At 42.7% G+C, this 14,449-nt stretch overlaps 1 protein-coding gene across 3 annotated transcripts in view; it reads right to left on the bottom strand.

Annotated features, from left to right (window-relative positions):
- PABPC1 (poly(A) binding protein cytoplasmic 1) overlaps nucleotides 1–6,316 on the bottom strand; it is a 29,903-nt gene extending 23,587 nt beyond the window's left edge. For all 3 annotated transcript variants that reach the window (XM_045002906.1, XM_045002907.1, XM_045002908.1), the window contains exon 1: nucleotides 5,677–6,316. In XM_045002906.1, coding sequence (XP_044858841.1) covers nucleotides 5,677–5,869 — 193 coding nt within the window. In that variant the 5' untranslated portion in view covers nucleotides 5,870–6,316. The remainder of the gene's footprint in view (nucleotides 1–5,676) is intronic.
- Nucleotides 6,317–14,449: the final 8,133 nt, after the last annotated feature.

Below are 14,449 nucleotides of genomic sequence, written 5' to 3'. Positions count from 1 at the left end.
TTCAAAGAAAGAAGTGAACAGAGTGAACAATGCATGTGGCAAGCATTTAACTCATTAGCATAGAAATACTATTTGTACTTCTAAACAACGGATTTAAGGAAACACTTTGCCGTACTTTTCATATACAAACTCTTTTTACAGATAAAAGCAATAATTTTTTTTTTTAGAAAATTTGCAAGATGCATAAAGTATTAAGTATTAAAACAGCAATATGAAATAATGGAGAGAAGGTGGGTACATATTATCGTTCACTGGACCAACTTCTGCTAGGAAAGAGACAAGCTTTCAAGCTTACAGTTTACACAAATGTACTAAATCTCCCAGACCTCAACACCTCCGTGTACATGCAAGAGCTTGTCTCACATAGCAACAGAAGTTGATCCAAAAAAGATATTACCCACCCACCTTGTCTGTCTAATACAGGGGTCAGCAAGCTCTGGCACGCGGCTCGCCAGGGTAAGCACCCTGGCGGGCCGGGCCAGTTTGTTTACCTTCCGCATCAGCAGGTTTGGTGGACCGCGGCTCCCACTGGCCGCGGTTCGCCGTCCTAGGCCAATGGGGTGGCAGGAAGCTGCGGCCAGCATATCCCTTGCCCGCACCGCTTCCCGCCGCCCCCATTGACCTGGGACAGTGGGAGCCGCGGTCCGCCGAACCTGCCGACGTGGCAGGTAAATAAACTGGCCTGGCCCACCAGGATGCTTATCCTGGCAAGCTGCGTGCCAGAGGTTGCCAATCCCTGGTCTAGTATCTTGGGACCAACACAGCTACAACACTACATATAATATGAAATAATGTAAGTTAGTTTTTAACCACTCCAGAAATCCTCTTAAAAAAGTTGGCCGTGGACCTCTACTGATGTCACTATATTTGACATCTCCATCTTTTAAAAGTAATCCTCAATGTCCATGGGATGGTAATTCCTAGCAGTAACATGACTAAAAATCGGCATGTATGAAAAGAGTGAGAAGTTATTTAAGCAAGAAGTAGTGATGGTACTAAATTATGATGGACCAGCTTCTTTCAGTGTTTATTTCTTCATATAAGTCCAGAGAGGGAGTTCAAAGCAGAGCCCAAGTAGATGCCTGAAGTCTCAACCAATGGAACTATAGAAAAAGTGATGCGATGTAAGCAGCAACCAAATCAGAAAAACCTTTGATACAAATAAAAAGCTGTAATTATCAGGACTAAAATGTTGCTTACTTTCAAAAGAAAAACATCAACTATGGAATTATCCCTTCTAACCTATGAGCCCGTAAGATTTTTACAGAGCATTCTTTACTGTTATAGTCATCCACAAAGATAACACGACTTCTATGAAAAGAACAGAATTGACAAACTATAACCAAAACGGAGCCTGTCCTTTTCACAACATAAGGAGACTTTGAATCATTTTAGTGTTATAGTAGGAAAATGTTAACGGAAAATCAAAATACTGTACTGTATTAGTAAGCTGTTCTTTTAAAAATAGTAATGTCATTTAACCATTTTTTCTAAGTGGAAGAAGAGTCAAATGTATAAGGAGTTGTAGAATTTACTGCCAATTTCCATTTAAAAATCTACTTTATTTCTAACAAGATGAACGCTGCCTAAATTACTAATATTTTATGCATTTTTGAATTGCCATCTCATTTCTATCTAAACAGGTGCATATCATAGCCCAAAGAAAATCTTTATATCCTGATCACTGCCTTTTTGATAATGCACATGCCTCTGTTACTTCTAGCTTATTTTCAGATTTTCACATTAAACTGGAAATGTCTGTGTTGAAAGATTACTGCTCTGCAGAAAGTAGGTAGGTACATACAACTGACGGGGGTCTACTACTAGAAAGAAATTGATGGAAAATTGGTTCCACTTAAACTCTCATCCAAACAGACACGTTATCCCTATATTCACATATAACGGTACCAGTTATAAAGTGGAAGGAGAATAAAATTAGAAGAGTATTTGCTCTGGAGAAAATATCAGGTTGCATAAAACACTTTATTAAAATTGTTAAACTGGATAAAAATTAAAACTGTACAAAATGAAAGTTTATTCTCCCACTGAATAAACTAATGCAATGTACACACAAATTTAATTTAAGTGGACAATTTGGGTGATCAGTAGTGAGAAATGTAGTCTCATCCGAGGCCAATAAAAATCAGAAGTTTTTACCATCGAAACAGTTGGTGGCCAAGTGAAATGAATTGGAGGATTCAGTAAAATTCTCACAGTTACCACAACTGGAGATAATTAGAATCATCGTTGGCAGTCTTAGAAGAGGGGCCAAAAATGAGTTCACTATTTGTTTCCAGTAACACTTAAGGACTTGCGCATACACATTAATTGTTTGTAAAGGACAGTGTTCCAGGACACATTCCCTAAATATTTGTTCCAGGGTGAGTCCAAACTACCCTTTTACAAACATATTAACTACAGTAAGTTAATGACCATCTTTAAGGTTGGTGCAACTTTCCCACATAGACAAGGCCAGCGCAAAAAATCTGAACTACTGTTGCCCATGATATACCTGGTCTGGATAAACAGGAGTCATCAGCGTCTATGGCTGCCAATTTGGCACCTTTCCTGAGCACTGAATTCACAGCAATTCTTAAACAATAACCTTTGTATAGAGAAAAAGTTTCAATTCCTTTTCCATCTGTAAAGCTAGTCACTTGGCATAAAATGAGAACTGAATACACTTTAACCTCAAACTAGATATCCCAATCAGTCACTGGCCTTTTTACACATCTGTAAAGTTATCACTAATAAAACTGACTGCATCCAACATATTTTAGTTTCTTTTCCGTAAAGGACTGTGCATTAGTTTGAAAGAGACAAATAGATTAAATAGTTAACTTATTACAAAATGGCCACACCTACTGAGTTTACCCATGTTATACTTTTGCTGATTCTGCTTAAGCGTCTATTGAATGAGTCATTAGTTCCCATTTTAGTTGGGAACAAGACAGTCAGCTTCAGAAGTGACTGCACTTTGTCACTTTAGAGAGACTCTGCATGGAACATATCCCATAATACCAGGAATGGTACTGCTAAACAGACACAGAAATATATTTTAGTACACTAAACAAAATGCTGCAAACATTATTTAATCTAGAAATTGTCTGAAAAAAGCTGCTGTTTGAGACATTATTTGCCCATAATTCTCTCTAGTATATAGGGATTAGACAAGATACCTGTGTCCTAGCTCTGACTGACACTGACTCACTCTCATCAGATAAATCAGAATTAAGTGGAGATACTTGCATACCTCACAAGGGTGTCATCAGACATAATTAGTGTTTGAAGAGAGTTTTGAGTGTCCCGGATTAGTGGTACTCAATATGTGAAACAAGAATTTCAAAGACCTCTTAACTAGTTACTAATAGTTAATAAAACAAAAATAAGATATGTTAAAGTATATATAAGAATTAAGCCTAGATTGAGAAAAGGCAGATAACTAGTTTTAATTTGAATTTTGAATTAAGTAGGAGTCAAGGATGATATTTCAGCTTCAACTCAGTTTTCAGGCCTTTACAGGATTATCTGCAAAATTCTTCCACAAATATAGCTTTTGATGGTATTTGCAAAACTTGTTAATTTAAAAAATATTGCAAGGTTTAATTCACTAGATACAGTTTGGATACATTTTGAACATTGCTGTCACTTGAACATGAGACTATAGTGGAAGGAGAGATTTTCAAACAAAACAGTTGTACTTTTGAAAAAGACTTAGTTGTGTGTATACAGCCTTCCATCCCAAAGGATCTCAAAATAATTTACAAATTTAAAGGACACTAACTATATGGAAGGATCATTATCCACCACTGAAATCCAACTGCCTCTGGGTGAAACAACAGGTATTGAAGAACCAACAACTCTGTATTAAGAAAACATCTTATCCAATTGAAATTGCAAATAGAATTTAGGCATATAGCAGAATGAAATTACCTATTCAATCCAGTGACTACAGTGATCAAATCAACCCTTGTAATATACAAGGGCATGTTTCAATACAAAAACAGAAAGAAGACTGGCATATGTTGAATCACCTACAACTTCCTAAAACACTTACACATGTCATGAAGTTACCACATCAAAGTACTGACTGGTTCAGTCCCAACCCACCCTTTTCCCTTGTGAGAGCTGTCGGGATCACAACACAAGGGTAATGGTTGTAGGCCTTTGTCAATTTAAAAGAAGACAAATTTATGTTAAAAATAAGCACTTAAATCCTCTCATTCTGAAATATTAGTCAAATTAAATTAAAAGCTCTCTAAAGTAAGAGAGAATTGTTAAATAGGCTGAAGAGATCATATCTACCATCTATATAGACAGTTAATTTAATACATATAGATGCCAGCAAACCAGACTCAGGAATTTGGCCATAGCATATACATAGGAAAACTAATTTCAAACACCAGCTAATGCACATGCCTGAACAGTTGGGAAATCAAGTGTTGCAGACTCCTTAACATTTCTAAAAATACATATTTTGGTATTTGGCAAATTGTGCTTTAATCAAAGTCATTTGAGATAATGACATTTCATAATCAGAGTCATTCAATTTCAAATTGGTCAGATGGAGTCTTCAAAATATAATTCCAAAGGAAGGCCTTGTATGTCAAGGTTCACCTTGAAGCTCTGTTTACAGATTATTTGTGAACTGCATAAAAATAATTTGTCTTGCTTTGCTTTAACCTAATTTATAGCTACACCAACACTGTAATGCAAGCTTTTACAACTCAACAGTACACATTGAGGAATTTATTGTAGACAAATTAAGTACCAAAAGCAAGATTGCTAGATGACACAGACTGTAGATGTTCAACTCTACATTATTTCAAAAGTAAAACCCTACATTTTGCTCCACGCACCTGCTTATAAAGCTTTAACTTTTTTTTTACACCCATTTCCATGGACATTATATGACTTCATATCTGAGTACTAGGTTATTTCACAATGGCCTGACACTTCCACCTTTTACCACTTCACCACGTCATGCCTACACACCCAATTCTTAGGGCAACAGTGAAGGTGCTAATTATTGTGGCATTTCCTTCAAACAGGCTTTAATTCCAGTTCCCCCCGTGTACTCAGCGTATTAACCTCGGGAGAAATACCTGGACACTCCCCTCCTGGTGACCACCGACATTTGCACGAGCCCAGGTTCCGGAAACCAGGGAGTCGCTGCAGCGAGGTCGAAACTAGTTTTGAGCAGAGCCGGCCGGGCCGGCGGTTACAACTGGGCGAGGTACCGAATGCTCTTCCCGGAGACAGCAGGCCTTTGGGAGGCGAGGCCCGTCTCTCGAGTTTGATGGGTTCGCGTTTGCTTTCGGTTCCCGAGTAAGCGCCTCCCCCACGCCACGAGGCGCAGACACAGCCCCAGGCCGCATGTCACCGAGCAGCAGCGGCGGCTGCGGCTCCAACGCACAAACTTCCCCAAGCACCGCGCCAAGTTTTCCTCGTGTCCCAACACCCCGCACCCCAACTTCCTGCTGGGGAAATACCGGGAGGAGAGGAACCCCTGCCCCCTCCCAGGGAGAGGCCGGAGAGGGGCTTCAGGGCTCTGCAAGGGGAACGCAGCACCAGCCACCCAAGGGTGCTGCTGGGGGAGGGGGGAGCACTCTCCCCGGTTCCGACCCTCTCGTCTCAGGGTGTGGGTCTGCCCTACTGCCCCCCACGGGTGCTCACCGTCGGCGGGTTGCTGGAAGTTGACATAGGCGTAGCCTAGAGACCTGCGGGTGATCATGTCCCGGCAGACGCGGATGGAGAGGATGGGCCCGGCGGGGCTGAACTTCTCGTAGAGCATGGCCTCGGTGACGTCGGGGTGCAGGTCCCCCACGTACAGGGAGGCCATGGGGTAGCTGGGGGCGCTGGGGTTCATCCTGCCGCCGTCTCCAGCAGGGGAAGGGGTCACACTGACGCGAGGAGGCCGCGGCGGCCCCGGGTTCCGTGAGGGGCGAGTGGAAGATTCGAAACTTAACGGCTCCGGGAGGCGGATTCTCGGCGGGGAGGGCCCGGGTCGCTCGGGGCCGGCCCTGGCGCAGGTCTCGGCTGCTCCTGGTCTAGGCGGGGGTCAGGCTCGCTCGGTGTCTCCTCTCGGCTGTGCCGGGTCCGGGGCTTCGCTTCACCGGGTTATTTTATATCAAACCGGCCGGTTTCGGGGGGATTTTTATGGGTTTTTCAGGATTTTTGGATTTTTTTTGGATTTTTTAAGTATTTTTAGTAATAAATGGTGCGGCGGGGCCGGGCCGGCGTGTCCGGGGGGCCGGAGCACACGCACTGCGCACACAGCACCGACAGCGGCCGGGGGACAAGGGGGAGGCCACCGCCCCGGCCGCGCACTATATATACCCGCCCCGCCCCCGCCCGCCCCCACCGTATTGCACGCCACGCACCGACCGCACGCAGAGCGCAGGCGCCAGCACAGGGGACTGGAGACGCGCACAGCGCCTGAGCGCAACAGGGAGAGTTAGGGAAAGCCGCATGCGCCGAAGAGGGAGCGGACGACAGATTGAACACAGGAGAAAGGCGGGGGGGGGAAGGGGAAGTGGACGAGAGCGCATGCGCTAAGTGACAGCGGCGGGGACGACCGTACACGTGCAAAGGGGAGAGAACGAACTAGTTAAGAGCGCATGCGCAGTAGAGATGTGTGACGACTCTGCTGAGACGTAAAGCGCGTGCGCCGCTGAAAGTCAAGCTGTCTAGATAGGGATATTGGCTAAGGATCTCGAGAGCGCGTGCATAGTGCTAGAGACAGAAGAGAGCGCATGCGCTAGAGAAGTAAGTGTCCGTGTGTGTATTGCCTAGTAGGGGAGGTCAGGAATATACTGACCGCGCACGCGCCGTGACAGGACTGAGTGCTCACGTCGCGTGTGGTGTGAGGCGGAAGGCCTTAGTGCGCGTGTGCAGGGTCTGTCTCCGCTCTGGGTGGGTAGGAGGCTTCTGCTGAGCCTGGCTCGTGCCCTTCTCCCGCGCGCGCCCCATGAGGGAGCCGTTTCACGTAGGGTTGGTGCTGTTCTCTGAGCCGCCTAGGCGGGAGGAGGGGCTGTGCGCGCGGCTGAGGCGGTTGCACTGGGGGAGCACCTGGGTGATCTGGTGCCGGCCTGTGCTGCTCGGCCGCATCTCTAGCCCCATCCTGCTCCGGGGCGCGGGGACGAGCTGCGCTGCCTCCCCGTCTGCTGAAGGACAGGGCTGCCCAGGGGGCTCCGGCTCCCTCTGTTCCCCGGCCTGGGGTACAAGGCGCTGGCTGGTGACGTTTGCCTGCCGCTGCCCTGCCTGCGTGTGTTCCCATGGCGCCATGAGGCTGGGGCGGTAACGCCTTGCGAGGGCGTTGGGCTCAAACTGGCCTTTGCAGGCAGAGACCCGTAATCCGTATCCTCCCCCTCCCCTAACTTACCCTGGGCTAGAGTTTGGCCATGCCCTGCTTCTGCCCACACTCAACCTGCAAGGCTGCAGTTCCCGGACTCCTGACCTAGATCCAGCTCCTAGTCAAGCATGATTGATTATACAGCACCCTTGTGGAAACTACGCAATTGATAACACGGAAAATTAGGAGTAGGTCAACAAACTACATTCAAAAGCAGCTAAAAACACAGTAACAGGCGGAAACAGTGAGGAGATTTAGAGCTATGTGGTCGACAAGCATGGGCAAGGGGGGGAGAAATTCAGGAGGGCACAGCAGGCCCACTGCAGTCCCAGACTGCATGCCAGGGGGATCTAGGCACATAGAGTGTTGGGGTTCTTAGGGACTGGCTTGTTTTTGCCTTGTTTTGAAATGGGATTTGCTTGATTTTTGGCTTATTGTGAAAGTTGGGGTGCTTATTTATCACGTGAAAATTGGCAACTGTGCTATAACCTTAGGCAATTTTTCTTCAATTTTAAGTGCTTTAAGTTGGGTCCTTAACTAGGTGGCCTGATTTTTTTTTTAAGGCATTTGCAGCTCCCAGCACTAAAAAATAGACCACTTCTTTAGGCATCTAACTTTATGCACCCACGCTAGAGCTGGTGATTTAGGCATTGCAACACTCAGAGTTGTAGCACTTTGCTACCTAGTGAAATCCACAGTCCTGAATTAGGCACCCAGGATCTTTATATAATGCATGGGGAGAGAGGCCTCTAAAAAAGTTTCCCACTAAAGTCAGCAAGCTGAGCAGCCAATAGGAAATTATGAGGAAAGGGTTGGGACCTAAACTCTGCCCCTCAGAGGGAGTTAAGCACTTATTTCCACGTGAATTCATAGTCATGAAACCTCTCCTGGAGTTAGGTGCCTGAGCTGTTTTTAATTTTTTATTTTTCAAGAAATACCGGAAGAGGTGGCGGTGCCTCCTCATAACTTTCAGCTCAGTGGTTAGAGCAGGGGTCGGCAACCTTTACTATCAAAAGAGCCATTTTGCCCCCTCTTCCACTAAAGAAAAATAGTCTGGAGCCGCAAAACATAACACTGCTTATAAACTTTTAAAAGTTTTAATCTTTTTTTAATTTTACCTGTTACAACAACAGAATACAACAAACAGAAGTGCAGTGTGCATGTGTAGGCCTACTTTGAAATAAATTAAACACTGAACTATGCAGGCCTTTTTGAGTCCTTCCCGTATTTGTGTAAAATTAAAATAAAACGTAGCTCACTTTAATATAAAAAAAATATGGTTGCAGCTTAGCAGTTTTAAAAAAGTAAACATAAAATTAGGAACGTTTTTTGACAAGTCCATTTCAGTGTGCTCTCATCCTCTTCGGGTTTCTTTCTCGGCCAGCAATCAACCGAAGCACCTGAACATACAATAAAAAACTACATCAGCTCCGGGTCTGAAATAAATGTTTTTTTCTGAATAATAATAGCCTATTAAATGCTAGTGTTCTCACCTGTTTAATGTGACTTCTGTTTCTGAAGCTCGATGCTGATCTTCCCTATGTCGGGGCTGTAAGATGTGACTTTGATCTTCACACAGGACTGTAGGCTCTCATTTGTGAGGCGGGAGCGATATTTGGACTTTATGAAGTTCATGCTCGAGAAAACTTGCTCGCATAAGTATGTTGAGCCAAAGATGGACAGGACTCCAAATGCATACTTTTTCATGTTCATATACGTGTCGGGAATGGCACTCCATGTTTCAAAAACAAGTTTGTCGGGTTTGGGGAGGTTTTCAATATCATTCCATTTGTGCTCTTTAGCGAGAGTGGCCTTCTGACGGGCGACTTCTTCGAGATCCGCTGTCAAGCTTTTGAACTTGGACACCCATAAGTCTTTATCCGCTATGTCGGCCAGTTCAATTTCAAGATCGGGCTGACTTATCCCTGTGAATGCGGATATGTTCAGCAGGGATGGGTCGATGTCCAGTGGTGTGACAGGGAAGGACAGAGTGTTTTTTTCCTTTCTGAACTCGCTGAATCTTTCTCCAAATGCAGCTTGCATTGCCATAATTGCACGGTGTAAATAATCACAATTTATGTGATTGTTCTCTTCTTTGAACTCTCTCAGGGAGGGGAAGTGAGAGAGCGTACCTCTCTGTACATCTCTGGCAAACACTGTCATCTTGCGCTCAAACGCCAGAACATCCTCCAGCAACTGCAGGGCCGTGCTTCCCTTTCCCTGGAGATTTTTATTCAGCGTGTTTAAGTGACTTGTCATATCCACCATGAAATAAAACTTTTCCAGCCAATCGAGGTCTCCCAGTTCGGGATAGCTGAGGCCTTTGCTTTCCAAGAAGGTTTTCACATGTTCCAGACAAGCAGCGAAGCGTTTCAGCACGTCTCCCCTTGACAGCCACCGAACTCTGTTGTGCAGCAGGAGATCCAAATATGCGCTCTCGACTTCATCTAACCATGAACAAAACTGTCGGTGGTTTAACCCGTTTGCAGTTATTTTGTTCACTATCTTAATAACGAGGTTCATCACTTCCACACATTCAGGGGGGAATGTTTGAGCGCACAGTGCTTCTTGGTGCAAGATGCAGTGAAACGTCATCAGCTCTCGATCCAGCGACTTTTGAAGTAAATTCACAAAGCCCTTCTGTGCTCCTCTCATACTGGGTGCACCATCAGTAGACACTGACACCAGGTGAGTGGTGTTTATTCCTTTGGCTTTTAGACAACTCAAAACAGCCTCACAAATGTCCTGTCCCCGCATTTGGCCCTTTAGCGGTATGAGTTCAATCAGTTCTTCCTGCGGCCCATCAGAGTTCACATATCTGCATAACAGTGCTGTCTGCTCAATATCGTTTACATCACTTGACTCATCACAGGCAATTGAATATGTTTGAGCTGAATTGATGTCATCTATTTGCTTACTGGTGATGTTTGTTGCCATTTTAATGGTCCTGTCCTTGACGGTCTTTGCAGAGAGAGGCATTTCTTTAATTTTCTGAATAATTTCCTGTTTGTTTTTGAATTCGGAGAATAGATGCTCTGATATTTTTATGAACGATTCTTTCATGTATTCTCCGTCTGTGAACGGCTTCCCCCTCCTTACGATCTCATGGGCTGCCACAAAACTAGCAGCTGTAGTTGAGTTTGGAGAGTTGATCTACTTCTTGAAAGTATGTTTGCTTTGCTCAACTTTCCGTAGTAGTTCCGAAATCGCTCTCTTTCGCCCATCTTCAGTTGGGTACTTTTCAGAAAATGCTGAGTGCTTGTTTTGAAAATGTCTTTCAATGTTACATTTTTTGTTGTTTGCTAATTTCTCGCCACATATCAAGCACACAGGTAAGCCAGCGTTGTTGGCAGTGAAGGCAAAGGAATCTGTCCATGCAGAATTAAACTCTCTATTTTCTTCTGAGATTTTTCTTTTTTGGGATGTATTCATGGTTAGCTTACCACGGGGGTCGCACACTCAAGAAGCCGCCTGCAGGTAAAGGCGAGGGCTATAGACGTGGATGTGATGCATATTTTAATTGACAAATTATAAAAACTTTTTAAAAATTTGATGTTAAAGTATCACCTCGAACTCCAAGATAACTGTGCAACAAAATAAACAAAAATAAAATAATATATAAATAAAAATTAAATTAATAAATAACCGTTATTCTTTTTTTTTCTTTTTTTTTTCTTTTGTCAAGGCCGAAGGGAGCCACAACAAGGAGGCTGAAGAGCCGCATGCGGCAGACCCCTGGGTTAGAGCATTCACCTGGAATGTGTTGGAGATCCATATTCCTCCCTGTTCCAGTGCATATTCAATTATTTATACACAGTGGAAAGTTGAATTTAGGCACTGAACTGCCACTTTAGGTGCCTAAGTCCTTTTGTGGTTCTAGACCCAAGTGTGGAGCATTTTGTCCTTTGGATTTACAGTTCTCCACCGCATCTTGTTCAAAGATTTGCAGTATACAGCAGCCTACCTCATCATTTTTGTTCATAAATGCCTGCTTGAGGAGGAAGAGGAGTTATTTTCCCTTTGCATGGGACTACAGATTAAGTTGTTTTATGTGATATCCTAATGCTAGCAGATTATTGATAATATCTTCCAGTCTAAAAACTGAGAATAAGTACTAGCTGGTTTTGCCAAACTATTTTGCCCCCATCTTGGTACCTAATAAATCTGTTCAAAATAAATTGAATTTTACTTTGGATTCTATTTGAATAATGCCAGTAGCTATTGTTTTAAAAAATTAAAGGTAGATTGGTTTTTAATCAAATTATGGGCTTTTGCCTCATTCTCCAGAAATCAGTTTTACTGGTTGAGCATTTGAGTTCCAGGCAGGTTGGATTTCATATTATTGAGTCTTTCAGTTTTACTGCTGGACTTTATCATTCTGTTGTATCACATTAAGGCTTGGTTAACACTTAAGTTTTGCTGTTACAGCTGTGTTGGTTAACAACAGTGTGTGTGGGGGAGGGGGGATGACACTTCTGATTGACATAGCTATGCCAGCAAAAGCCCTATGTAGATGCAGTTATACTGGCAAAAAGTCCTTTTGAGGATTGGTGTAATATAAGCTATACCAGCAGAAGAACTTTGGCAGAATAAGATGTGTGCGTAGCAATACTGGCAAACTCTTTCTAGTGTAGGCAAGACATCCGTTTCTGCTCTAGTTGTTCTATATGATTAGTCTATTGCTTTTACTTAACCTACAAATTTTAATTTTGATCAGTTAAGTTAGACTGTTTCACAGAATTTCTGTTATCACAGTTTGCTGTGTTTCTGAATTAGGTACTGAAGACTTAATACCACATCTGGGCATTTTTGGATGGTAAAAAACAGCTCAGTTCTCTAACTTTTCATTAGGAGTCTATCACAAACCACTGTCATGATCTTCAACACATAAGGCATTAATTATGGGAAGAAATAACTGGTGCAAACACCATGGATGCAGTTTAGAAAGGCTGTATGACAGTACTCATAAAAAAATCCAAACTTACTCTTTATAAACATCCTCCATTTTAGAAGTGGAGGATCTAGCATTCATTTAGAATTGTATAGTCTTGTCTTTTTTACTTTGTTAAGATAATTAAATAAAATTTCAGATTCTCATTGAAAAACTGCTTAAATGGGCTGCTGTGTTCATTACAGCACACATACCTAAAATATCATAGGCTAAGAAGCATTTGCTTCACAGTAGTCTTAGATATACTACTTGTTTTTTATCTTTGTTAGAGTGTTTCACTCCCTCCCCCTTCTGAGGCTTCTTTACATAGTTTCAGAGGAAAGAGTAAGAGCCCAGGATTTGAAATCTTGTTTTCATTTCCTTTCACCAACATCTGTCATCTTGAGCCCTAAATAGAGCTGCAGGAGTGATTATTTGTGGTCTTTGCTACCACATGTTAAGAGTGATTTTGCTAGGGTGAGAATCCTTAACCCACCGAAAGAATTGTATCGAGCTGGGGAGGAGGGGAGTTAGTCCTCCCGTGAAGACACTGAATTTTGTAATGGAGAAATTATAATCTAGGCAACTGACTATTCAAACAATGTAATGTGAAAACCTATTCTTGCATGTTAATAGTGATAATTTGTCAATGAAATTGTTTTAATCCAGATTTAAGAATAAATGAAGATTTCTGGTTTTATTTTACAACAGAACAGACATAAGTACAATCTTGTTTACAGATGTATTTGGAAGAAATAAGGTAGTCAGATGTATTAAAACAGATACAATCCAATTATATTTACATGCTAATTTACATTATAGTAGTTATTTTTTGCTGTTTTTAATCTTTAATCCTAAAGTAAAGGTTTAGTGATGAAACTATACAAATCTAAGAGTGCTAAAGTTGCAAAGTCAAGCACTTAAATTAGGAAATGCCAAATTTAAAGTTGCCCATGCAACCTTAATTTAGCCACCCTTTTGTGTAGACTTTGATGCAGACTTAGTACATAATCACATGCAATTTTTTCCACAGAACCCTAGCCTCATTCGGTGCAGAGGAGAGACTATGCTCACTGAATGTGTTGCTGGTCAGAAATGTTCCAGCAAAAAATAATTAATTTACCTTCATGTAGGAAACATTATAATTAAGTGTTTGCAAAACAAAATTCTTGATTCATTGAGAAATTTTGGCAAATTTGGGTTTGTTCCAGTGCAGAATGGACCCAGATTTCAATTCTTACGAACCAAAAATTGTGAGTTTAGTCAGTTCTAGTAACTATTTAATTTTTTTATCCTCATCATTCTGTATGTTGTCCCATTCCGTATTTATTATATACCATCCAAGCTCTGTATTGAGTACAGAATTAGGCCATGTCTATACCAGCACTTATATCAGCAAAATTTTTATCACTCAGGGGTGTGAACTTTCCCTCCTCCCTGGGAGTGACATAAGTTTTGCTGGCATAAGCGCTCGTGCATAGTGCTATGCTGATGGGGGACGCTCTCCTGCTGACATAGATTCTGCCACTCGTTGAGCTGGTGTTATGATGACTAGAGAGCTCTCTCCCATCAGCATAACGTGGCTACACGAGCGCTCTTACAGCATCAGAGCTGTATCGGTACAATTGTGCCACTGTAAGCTTGTAATTGTAGACACAGCCTTAATTTCCTCAAGGAGTCTTTTGTTGGTGCTCACTGTAGCATGAGCACTTCATAAACATAAAAGACATTCATTAAACACGCCAGTGAATTGAAGTGGTATTGTTATCCCCATTTTAGAAATGGGGAACTTAGGCAACGAGATAAGAAAGCAAAAATTTTGGATGCCCAATTTGAGAAGCCATGGCCTGACTTTTCGGAGTACTTAGCATTTAATAGCACTCTGAAGCATGTCTCCTACTGACTTCAGTTGTAACTATAGGTGTTCACCACTTGTGCAAACCTGGCACAAGTTTTCTCAAATAGGATACCCAGAAAATGAAGAATACAGTTGCCAGCTGTGAAAATTCAGTTTGTGTGGCTTACCCAGCATCACCTGGGGACTGAGAGGCAGGGACAGAATCTAATTCTCATTGGTAGCATTCACTGCCTTAAGCACAAAACCATCCTCTCTCTTCCTGCAGTTCCCTTCCTCATTCACTACATACCTTCCAACTTCCACAACA

Source organism: Mauremys mutica, chromosome 2 (genome assembly GCF_020497125.1).
Source record: "Mauremys mutica isolate MM-2020 ecotype Southern chromosome 2, ASM2049712v1, whole genome shotgun sequence".
Classification (NCBI taxonomy): domain Eukaryota; kingdom Metazoa; phylum Chordata; order Testudines; family Geoemydidae; genus Mauremys; species Mauremys mutica.
The sequence above is the reverse complement of the archived record's forward strand: the minus strand, read 5'-3'. Positions and strand labels throughout refer to the sequence as shown.